Source organism: Bubalus bubalis, chromosome 3, assembly GCF_019923935.1.
Source record: "Bubalus bubalis isolate 160015118507 breed Murrah chromosome 3, NDDB_SH_1, whole genome shotgun sequence".
NCBI lineage: Eukaryota > Metazoa > Chordata > Mammalia > Artiodactyla > Bovidae > Bubalus > Bubalus bubalis.
The window spans coordinates 153,247,838-153,271,264 of NC_059159.1; the positions used below are offsets into that span (position 1 = coordinate 153,247,838).

The 23,427-nt window shown below is 40.1% G+C and overlaps 1 protein-coding gene across 1 annotated transcript in view; it reads right to left on the reverse strand.

Annotated features, from left to right (window-relative positions):
• LOC102400687 (histone H2B type 1-N-like) overlaps positions 1-23,159 on the reverse strand; it is a 101,677-nt gene extending 78,518 nt beyond the window's left edge. The window contains exon 1 of the mRNA XM_025279158.2: positions 23,079-23,159. Within this exon, the coding sequence (XP_025134943.1) occupies positions 23,079-23,159 (81 nt within the window). The remainder of the gene's footprint in view (positions 1-23,078) is intronic.
• Between the last annotated feature and the right edge of the window lie 268 nt (positions 23,160-23,427).

Sequence of the window (23,427 nt, forward strand, 5' to 3'; positions counted from 1 at the left end):
GTTCCCCCATCTATTTCCCATGAAGTGATGGGACCAGATGCCATGATCTTCGTTTTCTGAATGTTGAGCTTTAAGCCAACTTTTTCACTCTCCTCTTTCACTTTCATCAAGAGGCTTTTTAGTTCCTCTTCACTTTCTGCCATAAGGGTGGTGTCATCTGCATATCTGAGGCTATTGATATTTCTCCTGGTAATCTTGATTCCATCTTGTGTTTCTTCCAGCCCAGCGTTTCTCATGATGTACTCTACATATAAGTTAAATAAGCAGGGTGACTATACAGCCATGATGTACTCCTTTTCCTATTTCCTATTTCCTACCAGTCTGTTGTTTCATGTCCAGTTCTAACTGTTGCTTCCTGACCTGCATACAGATTTCTCAAGAAGCAGATCAGGTGGTCTGGTGTTCCCATCTCTTTCAGAATTTCCCACAGTTTATTGTGATCCACACAGTCAAAGGCTTTGGCATAGTAAATAGAGCAGAAATAGATGTTTTTCTGGAACTCTCTTGCTTTTTCCATGATCCAGCGGATGTTGGCAATTTGATCTCTGGTTCCTCTGCCTTTTCTAAAACCAGCTTGAACATCAGGAAGTTCATAGTTCACATATTGCTGAAGCCTGGCTTGGAGAATTTTGAGCATTACTTTACTAGCATGTGAGATGAGTGCAATTGTGCGGTAGTTTGAGCATTCTTTGGCATTGCCTTTCTTTGGGATCGGAATGAAAACTGACCTTTTCCAGTCCTGTGGCCACTGCTGAGTTTTCCAAATTTGCTGGCATATTGAGTGCAGCACTTTCACAGCATCATGTTTCAGGATTTGGAATAGCTCAACTGGAATTCCATTACCTCCACTAGCTTTGTTTGTAGTGATGGTTTCCAAGCCCCACTTGACTTCACATTCCAGGATGTCTGGCTCTAGGTCAGTGATCACACCATCATGATTATCTGGGTCGTGAAGATCTTTTTTGTACAGTTCTTCTGTGTATTCTTGCCATCTCTTCTTAATATCTTCTGCTTCTGTTAGGTCCGTACCATTTCTGTCCTTTATTGTAGCTTAAGATAAACATTTCTATAAGAGAAATGCATTGGTTATCTCTAGGTTTGAGAATAGTTAACTTCAGGTGAAACCAGGTGTAATTATGGCAACACAGTATTTTAAGAGATAACTCCTTTTAAATTTGTATAGAGAAGGAAAAAATATCACTAATTTGTTTCTTCCTGCCGTTTAAGAGAGATAAAAATATCTGACACTTGCAGGCTTTTTCCTCCATTTGGAGACCCCTGGCCTTCCTGCCTGTTACCTTTTCATTCCCCCCTTTTCTTTTAGGAGAATTATGTTACCTAGGGAAAAGGCGCGTCGTTCTTGTTCCCTAACTGCTTCCGAGCTGACAAGGGGCGTTGTCCCTAAATTGGTGAGGCAACATATTCTCCTAATCCTCGTATTGAGGATATCTGATCCAGGGGCCCCAAATAGTAGTTGGAGGAAGCTGCAGCAGTAGCAGGAGTTTGAGCACCATTTGTAACGTAAAAGCTTTCATGTGGCTACAAACAAATCCAGTTACATAGTTTCAGATGTAAGGCAACATAGTCATTAAAACAAGTTAAAATCAAAATTAAAAGTCACATTATGTCCATAGTTAAAGTGCAACGTGTTGCACCAGTCCATTTTAGGGTTGTTAGATGTCATCAGATGAAGAAGAGGCATTGCATGTGATTGTTGTCAAAGGTATTCACAGACTTGGAGAAAGTCTTTTCCTTGAAGTGGAGATGTCTACTACGGGAAGCCTTCCACTGATGAAGAGGGGAGTGCTCCACAGACCCAGCAGTTAGACCCATTGTGGAATGCAGCGTAGGAGTGAGCCCAGGACGGGAAGGCAATGTCTTGAGAATCAAATGGCAGACTCAGGATTTTTGGAGTCAGCAGAAGTAGGCTCACATAGATTATCAGGCCCATCTGAAAAGTACAAAGTCAGAGCATAGAAAGTAAAGACATAAAATGAAGCCACTTAGTTTTGGTCAGGGTGCCACCTCTTAACTTGAGTGTGATGTACCCACGAATCAATTCCTGGCACTTTGACAGCTGTGGGAGAATAAAGAATAACCTGGTAAGGGCCTTCCCAGAGGGGCTCGAGGGATGGGCCCCCAGATCCCAATGTTTTTATGAGGACCTCAGTTCCTGGCTCAAATAGAGGCTTGCTTGACTCAGAGGCTGGATCAGGAGTCATCTCCCAGAGTTCTGTTAATGCCTGTTGAAAAGCTGAGAGCCGAGTTACATAACTAGTTAATTCCAAGGCTTCAGGATCTATAACAATGTCTGTGCGTATAAAGGCCTTCCATATATACATTCAAAGGGGGATAGTCCCTCCTTTTTTGGGGCAATTTGAGCCCTCAGTAAGCTATGGGTAGGACTTTAATCCAATTGTCTTGTGTCTCTTGAGTTAATTTGTGCAGATGTCTTTTGATAATGTCATTAGCTTTTTCAACCTTTTCTGAGGATTGGGGTCTCCAGGAACAGTGTAAGTGATATTCTGTTCCTAGAGCTTTAGACACCCCCTGAGTTACAGCAGCTTTAAAGGCGGAGCTGTTGTCACTCTGAAGGCTCTGTGGCAGCCCAAACCTGGGGATAATTTCATGGATTAAAATCTTTATAACCTCCTTAGCCTGTTCACTACGACAGGGAAAAGCCTCAATCCATCCAGTAAAAGTATCTACCCAAACTTGTAAGCAAGAATATCCGTTAGCTTTTGGCATATGTGTAAAATTAATTTCCCAGTCTTCTCCAGGATACTTCCCACTTTGTTGTAATCCAGATTTTGCTAGCTTTTCAGTCTTTGGGTTATTTTTATGACAAACCTCACACCTTTTGATAATATTTTTTAAAGTTTTCATTACATTTTTACCTTCAAACAAACAAGAAGCCATTTGGTAAGTACTCTCTGCACTCAAATGAAAACTCTGATGTAAACCCTTAAGAATTTTCCACTGAGCATTTTCAGGAATTATTAATCGTCCATCTTCGGACTGTAACCATCCTTTATCAGTAATCTTTGCTCCTCATTTCTCATATCTTTCTAATTCTTTCTCCGTATATTGTGGTTTTTCCTGTTCCACAGGACCTGTCCAGATCAAAGGCTTCTGCAGTGAAGGGGTTTTGTAAAGTGCCGCTTTTCTGGCTTGACAGTCAGCCAACTGATTACCTTCAGCTACTTTACTCCCATCCCTGCTGTGCCCTTTGCAATGCCTAACAGCTACTTCTTTAGGACAATATATAGCAGTTAAAAGTCTCTCAATCTCTCTGAAATGCTTAATAGGCTCTCCTGTTGCTGTTTTAAACTGTCTTTCTTTCTATATTGCAGCATGAGCACGTAAAGTCAAATAAGCATACTTAGAATCCTTGTAGATATTTACCCACTGCCCTTTGCTTAACTCTAGAGCTTGGATCAGAGCCACAAGCTCCGCTAACTGAGCACTGGTTCCCTGGGGGAGAGATTTTGCTTCCAAAACCTCTTCAGCAGTCACCACGGGTGTAACCTGCTTTACGCTTTCCATCCCGAACAAAAGAACTGCCATCTGTAAACATTTCCATGTCAGGATTGTCTAATGGTGTATCCATTAGATCTTCCCAAGCTGCATAGTTTAAAGATAGGAATTGGGAACAATAGTAATCAGGTGTTTCATTTTCCTTTTCAGGAAGGAAAGTGGCAGGATTTAAATTTCCACAAACTTTAAGCTTAGTTACGGGTCCTTCTAACAACAATGACTGATATTTAAGAAGACTACTGTCTGTCATCCAAATATTAACCTTAGAATTTAAGATTCCACTCACATCATGAGAAGTCAGTACAGTAAGGCTTCGCCCATTAATTATCTTTAAAGCTTCAGGTGCTAATAAAGCCGCTGCCCCAATTACTTTTAGGCAGTGGGGCCACCCAAGTGAAATTACATCTAATTCTCTGCTTAGATAAGCAATAGGTTGCTGGTGAGGCCCTCAGGATTGTATCAAAACTCTCAAGGCCATACCTTTTCTTTCAGTGACAAATAAATTAAATTCTGACCCTGTGGGCAAGTTCAGAGCTGGAGCTTGCAGGAGAGCAGTCTGAAGAACCTTAAAAGCCTTTTGAGTTTCTGGAGAACAAACCAGTTTGTCCGTTTGGGCCTGTTGAGTTTCAGCTATAAGTTTATATAAAGGCCGGGCAAGTTCCGCATAACCCGGAATTGACAGTAACCTGTGATTCCCAAAAATCCTCTCAATTGTCTTACAGTCATGGGTAGGGGATGATTTAGTATAGGTTTAATTCTCTCAGGGCCTATGGCCCTAGTCTCTTATATGATTAGGCTCAGATATCTAACCAATTGTTGACAAAGCTGAGCCTTTTCTCTTGATGCCTTGAAAGCGCAGCCTGCCAGAAAGTTTAAGAAATCTTCTGAGGCTCGCGAACAAGTTTCCTCTGTTTCAGCACAGAGCAAAATATCATCTACATATTGTAACACCACCGCTTCAGAGCTATTAAAGTTTTGTAGATCCCGTGACAAACTTTGTCCAAATAAGTGTGGACTGCCACGAAATCCCTGGGGCAAAACTGTCCAGGTTAACTGAGAAACTGGCTGTGTAGGGTCTTCAAAGAAATTGACTTTCCTCCGCCAAAGGCACTGAATAGAAGGCATCTTTCAAATCAATTACTGAGAAATATTTGGCTCCTTCAGGAATTCAGACAATAGAGTATAAGGATTAGGCACCAAGGGGTGTAAAGGAACTACAGCCTCATTTATTATATGTAAATCTTAAACTAGTCTCCATTTACCATTTGATTTCTTTATACCCAAAATAGGAGTGTTGCAAGGACTGTTACAGGGAATTAATAGTCCCTGCTCCTTTAAATTTTCGATGATGTGTTTTAACCCTTCCTTAACCTCAGCTTTCAGTGGATACTGCTTATTATGTGGAAATAATTGTGTGGGTCTTTGAGCTTGACAACTATAGGAATAGCATTTTGTGCTTGACCCACAGATTTTCCATCAGCCCCGTACTCTAGGATTTACATTTGGTTTAACTAAAGGGAGAGAAAGGGAGGGCTCCATACTCATGAAAACAGAGGCATGAACCTTGCTCAGTATATCACTTCCCAAGAGGGGTGAGGGAGATTCTGGCACGATCAGAAACTCCTGTGAAAATAGCACAGAATCCCAGTTGCAAGATAAAGAATAACTGAAATAATACCTTTTGGCTCATCCAGACAGTCCCATTACGGAAGCAGATCAGGAAGAAAGTGGGCCAGGGGCTTCAGTAAGCACAGAATAAGTTGCCCCGGTATCTAAAAGGAAATTGCCCCCACAATTATTAATACCCGGGGTTCCTCAGGTGTAATTAGGACGGGAGCTTGTGTGGGGACCCCCGGGCACCTTCAGTCCTGATTGTCTTGAGAGTCCGACCCCGGAGACTTATGCCTCTGGGGGCAGTCTCTCTTCCAGTGTGGTCCTTTGCAGACCGGACATGGAGCCGGGGGCGGCTTAGATGCCTGAGGGCAATCCTGCTTGAGGTGCCCCTCCTTTCCACAGTAATAGCAAGCCCATTCCTTTTTACCTAGGTCCCTCTGGGCATCTTTCTCAGGCTGTTTAAGAAAGTTTTTCATAGCCATTGCGAAGGCTTCCGCCTTTTCCTTTGTCTTTTTCTGCCTTTCTTTTCCTCATATTCCTTACCATAATAGACTGTCTGAGCCAGTTGTAACAGAGTATCTAAAGACTGATTTGGTCCATACGCCCGTTTTAATAGCTTACAGCCGATATCTGGAGCCGACTTAGTGAGAAATCTATCTTTTAAGATCACTTTTCCCTTGTTCCTTGCAGAACCGGTCTAATTGTAAAACAGTATTATACTTAAGAGACCCTCCAACTGGCCACAGTTTCCCATCCTCCAATGGATACCGTGGTCATGCAGTATCACATAGGAAGACTAGGTGTGTCTTCTTTAAGCCCTGGGGATCAAATCTTTCCCAGTTTTTCACGATACAGTTCAAAGGAGTGAGGCTGGAATTGTTAGCTCTCATCTGTAAGAGAGAAAAAAAGCGACCAGTGCCATCTTTCTACCAGAGGCGTCCCTCCCTGCTCTAGATGGGGGTGTAGACAGACGTTACACCAAAAGCTTTTCCTTCGTGGTCAGACTTAGTCTGTCCCTTACCGACGTAGGTGCCGTACTCGTCCCTCCTGATTCTACCACCGAGACGGGGTGCGATGTACCAGGGGTAGACCTGATAGCATCCCTACCTGCAGTCCAGCTCTTCACCATTAACCTTGCTTGCCTCTGAAGCCACCTGGGGTGCAATCAGAGTAACCTTCCGGAATGACTCCCAAGCTAAGACCGCTGGGGGAAACATTCCTCACCTGAGTGCCTGTGCATGACCCTGAGTATATTCCTGACCACAATAAGACTGATACGAATATAAAACTGAGATGTTCTTTCCAAGCATCACCATAGCAGTATAAGAGCCTCCTCTGGTCCACTAAGAGCCAGTATTACCAAAGGAAAAAAAACCCATTGGGGTCCCAATCTGAGTAACCTTTAACCTCAGAGATGTTCTTGGAGCTAGAGCTCCATCTAGCTTCCGAACTTTCGATTCCTAGTGAGGCTAGGTGCTTTCTTGACTACCAATCCAAGTTTGGGACCTAAGCCACAGTACATAGTAACAGTATAGATCACAAGTCCCTTGAAAGTCTATGATCCGATAGATTAGGTTAGTACTTCTAATTCCCAAGGAGTTATGAAATGGTCAAAGAGACCGAAAAGTTTGACCGAGAAAGGAGAGTTCGGTCCACACGCTTTGCCCATATCTGGTCGGTTCCCAAAGGAGACATTGGGTGCCTCTTGGCATTTACAGGTCAGTATAAACCCCCGACAGATTTCTGCCATAAGCCATATGAGATCACCATGGAACCGCAGAGCAGGGGTCCTCACTTGCTTTGTGCAGGGCATGTCATTCATTCACACAAGCACACCGTAGAGTTAGTAAAGCAAAGCAGAAAACATGTTCGCTAAGAGAACAAAGAACTAGAGCTCCAAGCATCCTTACCTTGTCCTGAAGGATTCAGATGAGCCCCCAAGATGAAAGGTTGTGTTTGAATCACACAAAGATGCCGGGATTCTTGGCCCCCGGAGGAGAAGAATTCAATCCAGGGCCAGAGATGAGGCTTGATCGCTCAGAGCTTTTGTGTAATAAAGTTTTATTAAAGTATAAAGGAGATAGAGAAAGCTTCTGACGTAGGCTTCAGAAGGGGGCAGAAAGAGTATTCCTCTGCTAGTCTTCAGTTGGATGTTATATAGTCACTAGCAGTCTGTTAATGAAAGAAAGGGATGTCTTAAAACTCAGAATGGCACCAGGCTCCTCACCCATAAGATGCATTTTGGGATAATCTTGGCACCAAATGGTTCATCCTGGGCCATAAAAAGATTAACTTGAATCTTGAAGAAGGACAGATCACCATACAAATAGTTTCATTTAGATAGATTAGGGGAACAATATCTGAATATAACATACTGGTTTGTCAAGTAGGTTCTGAGCCAAGAGGCGGAACTGACTTGAAGACAGAGTTTGGGGTAAATGCATAGTACATTAGCATAGCTTAAGATAAACATTTCCATAAGAGAAATGCATTGGTTATCTCTAGGTTTGAGAATAGTTAACTTCAGGTGAAACCAGGTGCCATTATGGCAACACAGTATTTTAAAAGATACTCCTTTTAAATTTGTATGCTGCTGCTGCTGCTAAGTTGCTTCAGTCGTGTCTGACTCTGTGCGACCCCATAGACAGCAGCCCACTAGGCTCCTCTGTCCCTGGGATTCTCCAGGCAAGAATACTGGAGTGGGTTGCCATTTCCGTCTCCAATGCATGAAAGTGAAAAGTGAAAGTGAAATCGCTCAGTCGTGCCCGACTCTTAGCGACCCCATGGACTGCAACCCCCAGGCTTCTCTGTCCATGGGATTTTCCAGGCAAGAGTAAATGTGTATAGAGAAGGAAAAAATATCGCTAAGTTGTTTCCTCCTGCCGCTTAAGAGAGAGAAAAATATCTGACACTTGTAGGCTATTTCCTCTGTTTGGAGACTCCTGGCCTTCCTGCCTGTTTATGTTAACATGTTTGTGTCTCAATAAGTTAACACAGCTGCTCAATATCTCTTTAGCTAGATCTCCAAAGTGGCCACAGCTACTCCAGTAGCACCAGATGGGAGGCAAAGTAGATGGGGAGTCAGAGTGGGGAAACAGGGTCTTAAGTGACTACTCTCAAAATGTCTAACTTTGAAAATGGTACAAAAATAGAGGACCATGTGAATACAATGCTGTGGTCTTGTTCAAACTTTAGAGGGAGTTTGTGCAAAAAGAAAGAGAAAAAGAGAATAGAAGCATTGAAAAGAGGTTCTTAAATTGCATTTGCTTCATAGTCCATCTGTTTTTTTTTACCATCTTCTAACCAAAGATTTCTGCCTTTTCTTGGCATTTTTGTAGAGCCCATCCTCTGTCCTGACCCTGAAAAAAAATCAATTCCTGACTCAAAAAATCAAGTATTTTCTCAGAATTTTTGACAAGCAGGTTTCGCCATCTCCTGCCCCAGAAGACCATCTCCAGCTCCTGTTGTCTCTTTATAACCCTAACTGGGGTGGATAGTACACTGTCACCCACAGGCATTCTAGCCCTGCTGGGTAAATATATCCTCTGGTTTGACTGTTCCAAGCAGATCTCTGAAATTCCAGATACCTCAGAATAGGAAAGCCTTGTTCAACTGCTTAGAACTCACAGATCTTAAAAGTGAAGGAAACTGTGTTGGAGCTCACAGAGCATTTTAATTAAAATAGAATTTTATGGAGTATTATAAAAGCAAAGATTATGCATTTTGACAAAACACTCCTTTACAAATATTATTTTGGCATATTTTGGACACTTAATTATGAAACTACAGTTAGTTACTCAAATGTGTTTGATTTGAGAAATTGAGTGTCATCTCTAGGATTAAAGCCTAAAGATGGTCAGTGTTGAAATTAGAAAGTAGCTCTGTTTATTTAGTGCAAAGGCAGTCATAGGAAGATATTTTTCAGGTTGAGAAGACACTATATGCATTCGCACAGAAGCACTTTCTTTTAAAGATTATAAACTTGGTATTGTAGAAGTATGACAGATTTTCATTTCCTCGGATTAGCTACTGCAGGGCTTCCTAGATAAAGATGAAAATATCATTTGTGTTGTATTCTACCTGATAACATAGATTAAGGAATTCTCCCTATAAGTAGGAAGATCTTGAAAGATACTAATTAGTAGATAACCCACTTCTTATATAAGAACAATAAGTCAGAAGAATTTATATATAATTTTAGTTCCCTGATAGAACTTCATATTTATGTTGATTATTTAAAAATATGTAGGTAAATCTTTTATGTATCATGCTAATTTGTAGATCAGAAACAGTCTATAGGGAGGCATATGAAAAGCTAATTAGAACAGTAGGTAATAGATATGTCTAAAATACTTTTTAAAAAGGAGAATTAGAAATTGACATTCTCAAAGGAATGGACCTAAATAGAGCATCTTAGAGCAGTAGCTTACTCTGGTTAAATGATAATTTTCATACTCTGATTTTTATCTCTGTGAGTCATGAAAGTTTTTAGAAAGGTGTTTGTTTTTAATGTGGCATTGGCCCTGTATTGCTACAATGGAGATTTCCTGTTTATGAATAATATTTATTTTTAACTTTTCTAGAAGTACCCTTGGCAAAGGCTCCATCTCTCATTTTTATCATGTGATTCAGGGGGGACTACCCCTACCACTGGCCATTTTGAATTATGTCTTCTGTCACTTGTAACTCAACTACTAGCATTTGTGACTTAATTTTGTTCCTTTTGTAATAGATGATAATGGATGGCAGTCCCCACAGAATTTATATTTGGATAAAGAGAAAATGTTGGAAAATACTTTATCAACAAGCTTCTGAAAGGCACAGTTGGCAGGAAAATCATATCTTTCTGTAAGAGAGTGAGGTTTCTTATAATACTCACAATATATCCCTGGTTCAATAAAGCATCTATTTTATGCATATTCTACAATTTTGTCATGCACTTACATAAAAACTCAGGTCCATAAAAGTTAGTTGTTCAATCTGTAAGTTTAATTAAAATGTAAGAGATATACCTTCGTCTTTCTTCAAATTCTCACAGCTCTTATGAATTCTATCATTCATGCTGATTCTGCCTTATAATTTAAAACTGCTTATGTCAAGTTTAAGTATCTTGAGAACAAAGATTTAAGCTTAGTACTTGCTGTGTACCTCAGTGACCCCAAACAACTTCTAGCTGAATTATATATATATTTACTATTACTGAGATAAAAGAGTTCATATCCTCTTATCTTCTCATTTTAAGGTTTTATTAACATATGCTAATAATGTTCTCAGTAGAAAACCAGTTCTATCTTTTAATTACTGTCAGAAAAATGATTTAAGATCAACTGTTTTAATACCAAAATCATCATGTTTTTTGGACAGACATTTCTTTATAATTATTTGGCTAACAGTCAACAATTTTGTGTATCAGATTAAGTCATTCTGTTACTCGCAAGTACATTTTGCAATTCATGTGTCTTGAAGGGATCATCAGAAAATTTCATTGCTGAAATTAGACACTTTGCTTAGCGAATTGAATTAGGAACATGAATTATAAAAGCAAATGAATGAATGGCTCTTACACAGCCAACCTTCTCCAGAGAGTTCTCTAAGCACTGTCAGATGCTCTTCATTTTTCAGCTCTACTCAAATCTGGCTTCTGCCCCTCCTCATTTCCCCAGAACCACTCCTGCTAGGATTTCTGACACATTTATGTTTCCAGTATGTGTTCTGTCCTTCTTTAGCTTATCCTTTTAGCATATTTGATGTTGAGAGTCTATGTGAAACATTCTCTTGTTTGGTAGCATCTATTGTTTCTAGTTTTATTCCTCTCCCTGTGTTCTTCTCGGCCTCTGTTGTTGATTCTCTCCTATGAACTCATCTCTAAGCATTTTGAGTTCTTCAGGTCTTGGTGATAGGCCTGTCTTTGTTCTCCCTAAAGCCTTTACTCAGTAGTAGAGCTCATAGATTGCCACAGATTTAAATACTATCTATATGCTGGTGACATAAATTGCTGGTGACAATTTATATTTCTGGGTCCAAGCTTAGACCTCCAATCTTATACAGCTAACTGCATATTTGACATCTTTGTTTGGATGTTTTAAATACAACTCATCAGTCTTGTGACTCCTGTTCCATCCATAGTCTTCCTCATGGCATGTTACTCTTGTACAACATTTCTACTCAGCTGCTTAATCCAGAAAATGGAGAAAAAACCTTTATTCTTTCCTATCCCAGTCCCTCTGCTTCCAATCTATATTAATAAGTCCTTCACATTTTACTCATAAATTATACCTCATATCTCACCACTTTACACATCCATTATCAGCACTTCAATTTAAGCTGTATAAATCTGTAGTAACTGGAACTACTTCAATAGTCTTTTGAGTTTTCCTGTGCCTTTTACCTATCCTCTCTTCACAATTGATTCTCCTTATAGTATAGCATCCAGAATGATTTTTTTAAAGAAGATTTTGCCACTTGCCCTCTTTAAAATATTTCTATGGATTTTCATTCTATTTTTGAATCAAATCCAAACTTTATGTATTGGAAAAGAAATAAGCAGGGCTGCTTATTTCTAGAGTTTGAACTCATATCTTTCAGTATACTCTGGTCATACTTTATTTTACTTTCTCACCCAGGATTTTGCCTAATTTAGAATATTTGTTCATTCTTACCTTCCTTCATGGAATGCTCTTTCTCTGGAATTTCATATGGCTGGTTCCATCTCAGCTTAATTGTCATCCTCCAAGGGTGATATGAGGCTTAATTTTTCTTTCTAAATAGATTTATTCCCCACCTATTTTCTATCATAGTGAAGTGAAATTGCTGTCGTGTTCGACTCTTTGCGACCCAATGGACTGTAGCTTACCAGGTTCCACCATCCATGGGATTTTCCAGGCAAGAATATTGAAGTGGGTTGCCATTTCTTTCTCCAGGATATCTTCCTGACCCAGGGATTGAACCTGGATCTCCCGCATTGTAGACATTGTAGGCAGACCCTTTACCATCTGAGCCACCAGGGAAGTCATATCTATCATATTCTATGATAGTCATATTCTGTCATAGTACTACAGTAATTTTTTATTGCATTTTGTATTTAGGAATTTTTATGTATTAGTGGGGTTTGCTTATTATTTTTTTTCTCCCCAGTATATTGTAAACTTCAAGCTTTTCTCTATTCCTAGCACATTGTAGTTGTTCAGTTGCTAAGTCGTGTCTGATTCTTTGTGACCCCATGGACTGCAGCACACCAGGCTTCCCTGTCCTTCACTGTCTCCTGGAGTTTGCTCAGATTCATATCCATTGAGTTGGTGACGCTAGCTAACCATTTTATCCTGTGCCATCCCTTTCTCCTTTTGCCTTCAATCTTTCCCAGTAACAGGGTCTTTTATGATGTGTTGGCTCTTTGTGTCAGGTGGCCAAAGTATTGGAGCACATGGAAAATATTTAAGATATTCTAAAATGTGTACTTAATAAACAGACACTTAGGTGATGTTCTGATTTTTCATCTGGAACATCTATATGCAGTATAAGCATCTCATGTTTGAACATAGCATTAAATAACTCTCAAGTGACCTTTACCAACATACGGATCTGATTGAATAGATATTTGAGAAGCACTGTCTAATGTGTGAAGAGTAATATGAAGGTTTCTCTCCCTGTATAACCAGCCAGCATTACCAAAAGAAAGAGAGAGGTTGGCCCAGCGCATTGACTAATAATTAGACAGTGGAAACATATTTAAAAGGTACTAAAGTATGTTATGTGAGAACTGCATTCGTGATCTCAATTTGTCTATTATAAAATAAATATTTACTATGATTTCAGCTACTCAACCACTCTGTATTTAGGGTTAATATCCCTCTTTCCTCACATTTAAGGTCACTGGTAGAAACAAATGAAACATCTGATAGCTCCTTGACGAAAGGCACTGTTTAAGCAGGTCCCAATGTAATAGCAAGTAGAAGAAAGTTCACCTACTGTCTGCTCTAATTTAAATGATATCTACCTTTATAGCTTTAAAAAATTTAATTTTCTAAACACATGTTGAGCATCTGCTGTGTAGAAGGCAACATGTCAGGACTCAAACTTGGCATGGTTATAGCTTAGGGTATTTGCATTACAGGGACTAACACATGCAAAAATAAGTAAATTTTTGAAAGTATGCGATAAATACTACTAAATATACTAGGAAGTGCTACAGGAACCCAGAAGAAGGTGGGATAGGAGGGGGGTTGAAAAGTTTCCAACTAGGTAATTCCCCTTCCTTCTTTTTAAATTGGAGGACAATCGCTTTTACAATGTTGTGTTGGTTTCTGCCGTATAACATTTTGAATCAGCCAGTATACATATATCCCCTCCCTCTCGAACCTCCCTCTCAATCCCCACCCCTCTAGGTTGTCACAGAGCATGGGGTTGAGCTCCTTGTGTTATATAGCAACTTCCCACTAGCTACCTCTTTTACATATGGTCATGTATATGTTTATATACTCTTAATACTCTCTCAATTTGTCTCACTCACTCCTTCTCTTGCTGTATCTACAAGTCTGTTCTCTATGAATTTTCCCCTTTCTAATGAAGATTGTAAAGTCATCCATCATATTTTACTGGACTTAGAATAGCCTGGAACAAGGCAAACTTAAGTATTTGTTGAAGGAATAAAGTGATAAAGAAGTAAATCAGAGTTTCTACCAGTCAGAGAAAAACCTTGGTTTTTGGGAAGCCTCACAGCTTATTACATTTTGCACTCCTCTCAGTTATGTTTCCTGGTCCAGCCTTTTCTTTTTTTAGTTTATAATCCCAGTTGAAGAAGATCTATGAAAAATCTTAGCTGTGATGAGCCAAAATCAATGTTGAAAAAATAACATCTCCCACTTTAAATGTCTGAACCAAAGCCTAAAGTTAAAGCGTATTTTCTACAATTTCTCCTTTGGACTTTTAGCTCCCTTACCTCTTATGTTCTTTTTTCTTTCCCTACCTCTTGATTTACTTTGCTAGTCCTTTTCAGTTTTGTCTCTGTTCCTCAGTATATTAGATCACTTCAGGATACAAATGTATTCCTTTTGGTCTCTATTAACCCCTCTTTCACTTTGTGGGTTAACTTAAGTCATCTGTTAAATCTGCACTAAAATTATGTTTTATATAGAATGACAAAAAAAGTTAAAAAAGAGAAAAATGACTGACTAGATATACTCTACAAAATCAGATCAGATCAGATCAGTTGTGCAGTCGTGTCCGACTCTTTGCGACCCCATGAATTGCAGCACACCAGGCCTCCCTGTCCATCACCAACTCCTGGAGTTCACTCAGACTCACGTCCATCGAGTCAGTGATGCCATCCAGCCATCTCATCCTCTGTCGTCCCCTTCTCCTCTTGCCCCCAATTCCTCCCAGCATCAGTCTTTTCCAGTGAGTCAACTCTTCTCATGAGGTGGCCAAAGTACTGGAGTTTCAGCTTTAGCATCATTCCTTCCAAAGAAATCCCGGGGCTGATCTCCTTCAGAATGGACTGGTTGGATCTCCTTGCAGTCCAAGGGACTCTCAAGAGTCTTCTCCAACACCACAGTTCAAAAGCATCAATTCTTTGGCACTCAGCCTTCTTCATAGTCCAACTCTCACATCCATACATGACCACAGGGAAAACCATAGCCTTGACTAGACAAACCTTTGTGGCAAAGTAATGTCTCTGCTTTTGAATATGCTATCTAGGTTGGTCATAACTTTCGTTCCAAGGAGTAAGTGTCTCTACAAAATAATCTCCATTAAATGAGATAGCTTTAGCAGTTGATCCCCTCATCCCACGATTCCCCAAGAAATTTTAAGTGGAAAAGCAATAGATAAAATGGAAAAAGATGGTGCTGCTCTGGTGGAAAGTAGTGGGGCAGCCAGGACTGGCGAATCCTTAGGCTCCCTCCACTGTTGCAGTAGGGACTGATGTACCTACATGGGACTCTACACTTTCTCTCAACAGTGTGAAAATCATTGAGTCTGTTCATTAACCAACTACTCTGATGCTCTAGGCTGAAAGAAGCATAAGCTGTAATCAAGATTGTCAGGAGAAATATCAATAACCTCAGATATGCAGATGACACCCCTTATGGCAGAAAGTGAAGAGGAAATGAAGAGCCTCTTGATGAAAGTGAAAGAGGAGAGTGAAAAAGTTGGATTAAAGCTCAACATTCAGAAAACTAAGATCATGGCATCTGGTCCCATCAGTTCATGGGAAATAGATGGGAAAACAGTGGAAACAGTGTCAGATTTTATTTTTTTGGGCTCCAAAATCACTGAAGATGGTGATTGCAGCCATGAAATTAAAAGATGCTTACTTCTTGGAAGGGAAGTTATGACCAACCTAGATAGCATATTAAAAAGCAGAGACATTACTTTGGTGACAAAGGTCTGTCTAGTCAAGGCTATGATTTTTCCAGTGGTCATGTATGGATGTGAGAGTTGGACTATGAAGAAAGGTGAGCGCTGAAGAATTGATACCTTTGAACTGTGGTGTTAGAGAAGACTCCTGAGAGTCCCTTGGACTGCAAGGAGATCCAACCAGTCCATTCTAAAGGAGATCAGTCCTGGGTGTTCATTGGAAGGACTGATACTAAAGCTGAAACTCCAGTACTTTGGCCACCTCATGCGAAGAGTTGACTCATTGGAAAAGACCCTGATGCTGATGACAGAGGATGAGATGGCTGGATGGTATCACCGACTAGATGGACATGAGTTTGAGTAAACTCCGGGGAGTTGGTGATGGACAGGGAGGACTGGTGTGCTGCGATTCATGGGGTCACCAAGAGTCGGACATGACTGAGCAATGGAACTGAACTGAACTGATGCTCTATGGATTTATCAGTAGGAAACCAACTTACTGCAGAGCTGGAAAGGAACAGAAACCTTCCAGAAAATTTTATCTCAGAAACAAGCCTCAGAAATGATTTAATTATTCCTATAATTGGCCCATCTCTTTCTATTTTCTATAAAACAGAAATTGAAATTTAGATCAAAACACAAATACTCATTAATTTTGCTCTATAGATTTGGAAAATTATAGAACTTGGAAAATTATCTAACAATAATATATAATAGCTTGCAATTTACTTTTGTTATTGACTATAAACATTGGTGTATTTTTAAATTTGGAGGTTGCCACAATATATTTGTATTTCTTACTTCCCAGCTGGTTGCAATTCATATTCAGCAGCTATACAGAATACACTGTAAGATAAACAAATTTAAAGCTCATAATTAAATATAGAAAATGTTCAAAGTGGCAGTGACATCAATAGCCCTAAAACATAGGTTTTCCTCAAGAGCAAAGCTCATATTTTGCATCTAGTAATGGAAAGCTGTTACTGTGGCTGAGATACGTGAATATTTACCTCTATCCTGGCATCAATACTTTTAACTCCAATTTTTTTAACTCAGTAATTTATTTTGAAAGAAGACATCATGATGACTTTATTTTCTTTCTAAGTCAGAATGTTTCTGGAAATATAACCCTGAGAAGAATTTAAAATAGTAAACTTTTGCAAAATACCTATTTCCTCAAATCTATTTATGTAGTAAGATTAGATTAATTTAAAATAATTCTTTTTTATCAACTCTATGCTGAATATGTTATTCATCACTTTTTCAAGGTGACTTTTATTTAAAAAAGTCAATATTTCACTCACTGAAAATGTTGTGGAATAAAGCATGATAATTAGCATAAATAGATTACTTCTGTAATGGAATCCAAAGTACACAAACTCTCCCCATAATCATCAATCTTTCAGTTTAGTGAAAGTGGTTGTTTGACTTAACTAACTATAAAGCATAAGGCTAGCTCCTGCCCAGTATATGAAAACATCATTAATATTTGAACATCAGCTGGGTTTAGGATCCACACTGAGACCCAGCAAAGACATAATTTCTGTTCTCAAGAAATTTATATTCTAGAGGATAGATGAGGCAAAAATAATAAGAATTTACTTTGTCTTGATGACAATATTGAGATGACCAACTAATTCCTGGGCATCTGTGCTCTTCAGCCCAACCGGACAGGCACAGTTGGGACAGATGCTTAGGGGTTTAGGCAATTCCAGAAAGCATGCTCCAGCTCCCAGATAGGTAGCATTACTTCACAACCCAACCCTAACACCATTCTTGAGATTCAGGTTTGTGTCCTGCATGTAGCAGCCATAAGAAAGCTGCCACCAAAAGACAGAAGGCCATGTTCTGGCTAATGGATGCTCAGCCAGCAAGTGGGTGATTTAACTCAATTGGCTGAACGCTTCTGAGGCAGACACAGAGTAGAAAAATTCAGATCACTCCAGGCTGTTCACACATGGGGCTCTTGGGAAAGTGTCTGTTGCTATTGCTGTCTGCAAGGAGGTGATGATGCTCTGTTTTCTGTGTAAGGTTGAATCAGTTGTTGGAAAATCAAGCAAAATGAGAGAAGCTGTACTTTACTACTCCAGAAGAAACACTTTATTTAAAAGAAATATGATACCGCACAGATGTATTTCTTGTCACATTATTTATAATAGTAGAAAAAATATAAAAGAAAAAATTTCAACAGGGTGTTTAAATGTATTATGATTTATCACTGCAGGGTCCTATTGGGCTGCCAATACAGTGATGATATGGAAACTATCTAGTAACTAGGGAAAGTGTTCTTGAATTATGTGAAATGAATAAGATAGGAAATAGACAATTCATGTGTTTTGTTTAAACTGTTTTGAAAAATTTGAATGTCAATAGAGGCAGTTAAAAAATAACATAAACAAGAACTGAACTTGGAAACAGAAAATCTGGATTTATAACCTGGATTTGTCATTTATGACCTGCACTTGGGCAAATTAACTAGTCTTCTTAACCTTAACATTGTAAACTGGGCATAATGACATTACCCTAAACAGAGGCTGTGAGTACCAACCAGGATAGTGCCTATCATCTGTACCCAAGCATCTGGTTCTGCCACATGTCATGTATGCAACTGCAGACAAGTTAATTAGCTCATGATGCCTCAGTTTCCTTTCTGGTAAATGGGATGTTTGGCTCAGGAGTTGAAAGCATGGATGTTGGAGCCAGATGCTTGGCTTTGAGTAAATTATTTACTGACTTGGACAAGTTCCTTAACTTTTTTGGATCTCAATCCCCATGTGTAAAATGAGAATTAAACTGTACCTACTTCATGCGTGCATGAGTGCTCAGTCATGTCTGACTCTTTGCAACCCCATGGATTGTAGCCTGCCAGGTGTCCTCTGTCATGGAATTTTCCAGGCAAGAATACTGGAATGGGTTGCTATTTCCCACTCCAGGGGATATTCCTGACCCAGGGATTGAACCCACATCTCTTGCGTCTCTTGCATTGGCAGGCCGATTTTTGACCCTAAGCCACCTGGGAAGCCCTACTTCATGAGCTTTTGTTAAAATGACAGGATTTAATTTGTGTAAGTGTTTCTGGGACAGTGCCTGGCACACAGTAAGCACTTAATAAATGTTAGCTATTATTATTCAGAAAAAATGGAAAACATTTTAGTTGAGGCGCCTTATGAATTTGAATAGAAGTTGAAAGGGAACCCAGATAAAGCAATTAACATGTAACTGCAGTAGGACCACAAGGGGGAATTTAGTCCTTGTTTTAGATTTCTTTATTGCTGTTGCAATTTTTGTTTGTACAATAAATCATAATCTAAGACAAGGAAAAATTAACAAATCTGCCCTATATACCGTTCCCTGAGGCAAGGCCTCCTCAGTCACTGACACACTAATTCATGTTTTAGTGTTAATGGCTGGTAGTGGATTAATATGTTACACCCTCCTAGGTAATATATTTACATTTTAAATAGGCACCGTATGCTAAGAGACTGCCTGATGTGGGATTATGAGAGCGTTGGTACAGACCGGCATGAGAAATTTCTGATTCAAAGGAAACTTTGGGCATTGCTGCAGTCACCATGTCTTGGTATTTGAGAATCACACAAAGGAGAGTTTAATTTGGGAAGGTCCTGTGGCAGCTTACAGCCATTCTGTCTGATCAGTGGGATGCCAAGAGTCAGGGGAGAACACCACCATCCTATCACATGTAAATGTAGGATCCCTACCCCAACCCACTGGATTTGCCCCTGCAGAAGTCATGCCCACCCTTCACCCTAATTCTCTCTCTTCTATCCCTGTCCCAAAGAGAAAAGCCTCTTTCCAAGAGTGACAGTGATCAATGTGATCTGACCACAAAATAAATACAACCCACTTCTCTGTGTCTGCAAAGTTATGTTACAAATATTTTAGTAATCAAAGGATGCTAGTCAAGTACTCACTGAACTAATTTTTGGAACTCAGCCTCCCTAAAAGCATCCGGAATGTATTCCACAACAAGTATTTACTGAGCACCTACTGAGCACTTGATAGGGGACACTGAAGAGTGAACAAATCCAGGTTCTTGCTCGCAGTCTTCTTTCCAATGGGAGTTATTTTGAAAGCTTGGGAATGTGGGCTTCTCTGTGCCTGCAGTGGGTCACCTGCAGTCACCTCTGCCCAGCAGATAGGCTGGCTGTCCTCCCCTGCTCTGGATCTCACTTCCCTGCAGCTGTCACCCATGAATCATCTGGCTCAGAGAACCCGAGATATTGCTGCCCTGAGAACCTCAATGTCCTTGCTAAGGGCACCAACTCCAGTTGCTCCTAAGATACCCAGTCCTCAGGGGATCAGATGTGTTATGAATTCCATACAAATTGAGGAAGGCAGCTCTGTTTGCTCCATGGCTGTGGCCCCCACTCTGTCATCGGTGCCCTGAGACCAGTTATCCTATCTCCAAAAGTCTCATTTGAGTGGGTGAGTAAAATTCCAGCCATCCCTCTTGACTAGAACCTCATGAAGACAGGTCTGTGACTGTTGGTTCTTCATCTCTCTAATAATGGATTTTAAACCTAGGCCTGAGAGCTAGATGGTGATGTCCTCCTTCCCTTGTCACTCTCCTCTCAGTGCTTTTTCCTGGAGAAATTCCTCCATTTCTCCAGTTACAAGGCAAAAATGTCCCACACATCTCAGTAAGGAATGACACAATGAATTTTGTTATATCACTTCAGATTCTGTTATATCCTTAAGGAAAAAAAAAAAAAGCCATGAAGGACTAAAGGTGAGAAAATTGAGGTCAATACAAGTAGGAGAAACCCAGCTCTAGGCACCAAGGTCGAAACAAGTCTCAATGTGGAATCAGCAACTATCTCTTTCTTCCTATAGAGTGGGGATCCCCAACCTCTGGGCCCTGAACTGGTTCCTGTCATATGAACAGCAGCAATCAATTAGAAATAAAGTGCATAATAAATGTAATGCACTTAATCATCCAGAAACAACCCCCCCAACCTCTGATTCATGGAAAAATTGTCTTCCACAGAATAGGTCCCTGGTGCCAAAACAGTTATGTACCACTGCTCTAGAGCGTGTCTTCTACATGTAAAGTCCATGTAAAGCACTGCCCAGCCAACTTCCTGATGGGCAGAGCTCAACACAGCAGAAAGAGGAACCTGATCTTCTGGTTTCATGAGCCATCACACAGTTCCGAGAGAAATCACTTCCCTTGAGCATACTATTATTTCTAAAGTCCCAGTAAAATGAATATGCCTGGACCTTATGTCTTTTTCATGGAGAAGGAACTGGAATCTCAGTCCTCAATTTTTTTCCTGTTTTCTGGGGATCAGTTCATGAGAAGGCAAAGAGCTAATGAAATGTGAATGAATCACGTAGCAGGTAAACTTTCATCTCTGAAACATGATTGAATGCCCCAGAAGGAAGCTTGCCATGAGATTCTTATTTCTCAGCTCACATCAACTTGGGAGGGCAACTATGTATAGTCATCTCACCATAAAAATAGCACTTCTCTCCATCTTTCTATAATGACAGCAACTTCAGCCCTATTCCAAGTCTCTCTTCTCTTTAAGTTCTTAGTTTAGCTCTTAGCAGAGTAGGTATCACTGAACATGTAACCATATCATGTGTTGTCTGCTGAATCCGTGTCTCCTTTTCAGTCTACAGATATCCAAAGTGTGCCTGGTGCTCGTGAGGACACTGGGTTCTGATGCCACACTGACTCTATTAATATAGGTGAGGCGTGTGTAAGCTTCCTGTCGAGCAAACAAAATTGCTAGGATACTCTTGTTGTTTAGTAGCTAAGTCATGTCCAGCTCTTTTATGACCCCATGGACTGTAGCCTGTCAGGCTTCTCTGTCCATGGGATTTCCCAGGCAAGAATACTGGAGTGGGTTGCCATTTCCTTCTCTGGGGGATCTCCTCAACCCAAGGATCCACCTGGCATCTCCTGCGTTGGCAGGTGGATTCTTTATCTCTGAGCCACCTGGGAAGCCACAGTCTTTCAGACACTAGCTTTTGTTTTCAGTGTTTCAGAGAGTATAGTGATAGCAGCTCTTCAATGTTGGCTCTTTCCCCAAAACTAATGTTTTGACTATCAAGGCTGGGTCAGAAAACAGTCTTAGGAACAAGCGCCGTTCTGACCTTAGAATCCTCTCCCCTCTACATCCAATCTGTTTTATTAACCTGCCATTCCTGGCTCCAACCCTTGTGCCATTGTAACTCTATTTTGAGGATAAAGCTTTATGAGGGATACTTCAAAGTCCTTCTTGTAAACCAATCTCTTGACACGAGCTCCCCAATCCTTAAGAAACACTGAGCACATGGTACACTGGGACCTTTGAAGTAATGGTGTTGAAATAATCGCATTAGTAAGAGACTCTAACTCCATAAAAACTCGTTCAGTGTGCTTTCCATGCCGTCTCTACCCCCAATATCCCAAACTATTTCTGTTAGAAGAGATGTCTCATGGATTTCCCTGAAGCAGCTCTCAGCCAATTACATCCTAAGAAGAAGATGAGTAGTACTTAGAGCTACTCGTTTGAAGAAAGAGGTTGACTACTGTGCTGAGGGGAGAGGGTGGAGCTTTTTCTTCTCCAAAACGTAGAAATGCTGATACATTCTTGTTGGATAAATATTATTTTTTAAATGATTGATATTTTGTTTTAGCAGGCAGGGAAAGATCGATTTCAAATTAAATCTTTTTATGTGCTATTCTAGTAGGTGGAATTGCCTTGAGTAATTAAAATAATACTTAGCATATTTTTGCATGCATTTGTTCACCTTTTTTCTAAATATTTTCTCTCAACTGTAGTGAGTAGATAGATAACCTTTGCAGTTTTAGTGAGCTACATAAACATCTCTATTTCTAAGTTTAGAGATAACTTCATCCGTTCCAAGGAAAATGATTCCAATGAGCACAACTTCCTAGGAATTCTACCTTAGAAATATACTCAACATGGACTGCTTTGTTATCCCCTCAGTATTTTTTCCTTTTTTTGTGATGTGCTGGGACCATCCTCCACGCTAATATCATTCTCTGTAATTTATATTATTTATTTCTGCCTGGCCTAAATAAATGTAGGATGCACTCATTTAAAGAATTTTCATTTACGTAAAGGTAGGAACAAAGACAGATAGTCTACCATAGCAAAAAATAGTCAATGCTATTCTTTTCCAGTTATTCTATACCTTAAACTGTGCATTCTTTAGGCGAACTGCTTTGTTTCTATGGCATTTATGAATTCTGGAAATTTCCTGTGTGATTTACCTTCTGAATACTCTGTAATTGGTAGAGAATATTAAAAGAAGTTCTTTTAGATAGAAAAAAAAAATAAACCAACAATAGCCAATTATTCTGCTGTTTGACACCAAGAGGCAGACTGGTCTTTAGAAGCAAAATCATATTCTTTTAAGGAATATTAGAAAATGTTTCTGCTTTCATCTCCAAAGGTATCCATCTACAAGTTTTTCATTTCCTATGACCCTGTTCATTTCTGCTTTGCATTTAAGGCTTTGTTCATAGCTGTGGGAAATCAAAGCCTCTCAGGAGAGGAAAGGAAAATGAATGTGTAATATGTGCAGGGTAGCTGTACCAAGCTGCTCGGCAGCGCCGCTAATGAGCCGCACTCTCTCACAGCTCCGGCTTTCCGCAGTGCTGCTTCCTCTCGTGACATGTTCTTGCTGTCATTTCCTAGACAGCGCCCGTTTCTTTTTCAAAACTCAGCTTGGGCAGGAGCTCACCAGGAAGCTTTCCCTGGCCTCTGCTGTCTGGCTGCGTGTCCCCATCTGGGCTCCCCAGTGCTTTGTGCTTCCTCCATCACAGCAGCTTTCTGTCTGCTGGAATTGCCTCTATTTCTCTCTATTCTCTGGTAGAGAGGCAACATTCCGATTGCCTGACTCTGTTTCATTTCTGAGATGCTCAGCCTAGACCAGTGCCCGTCA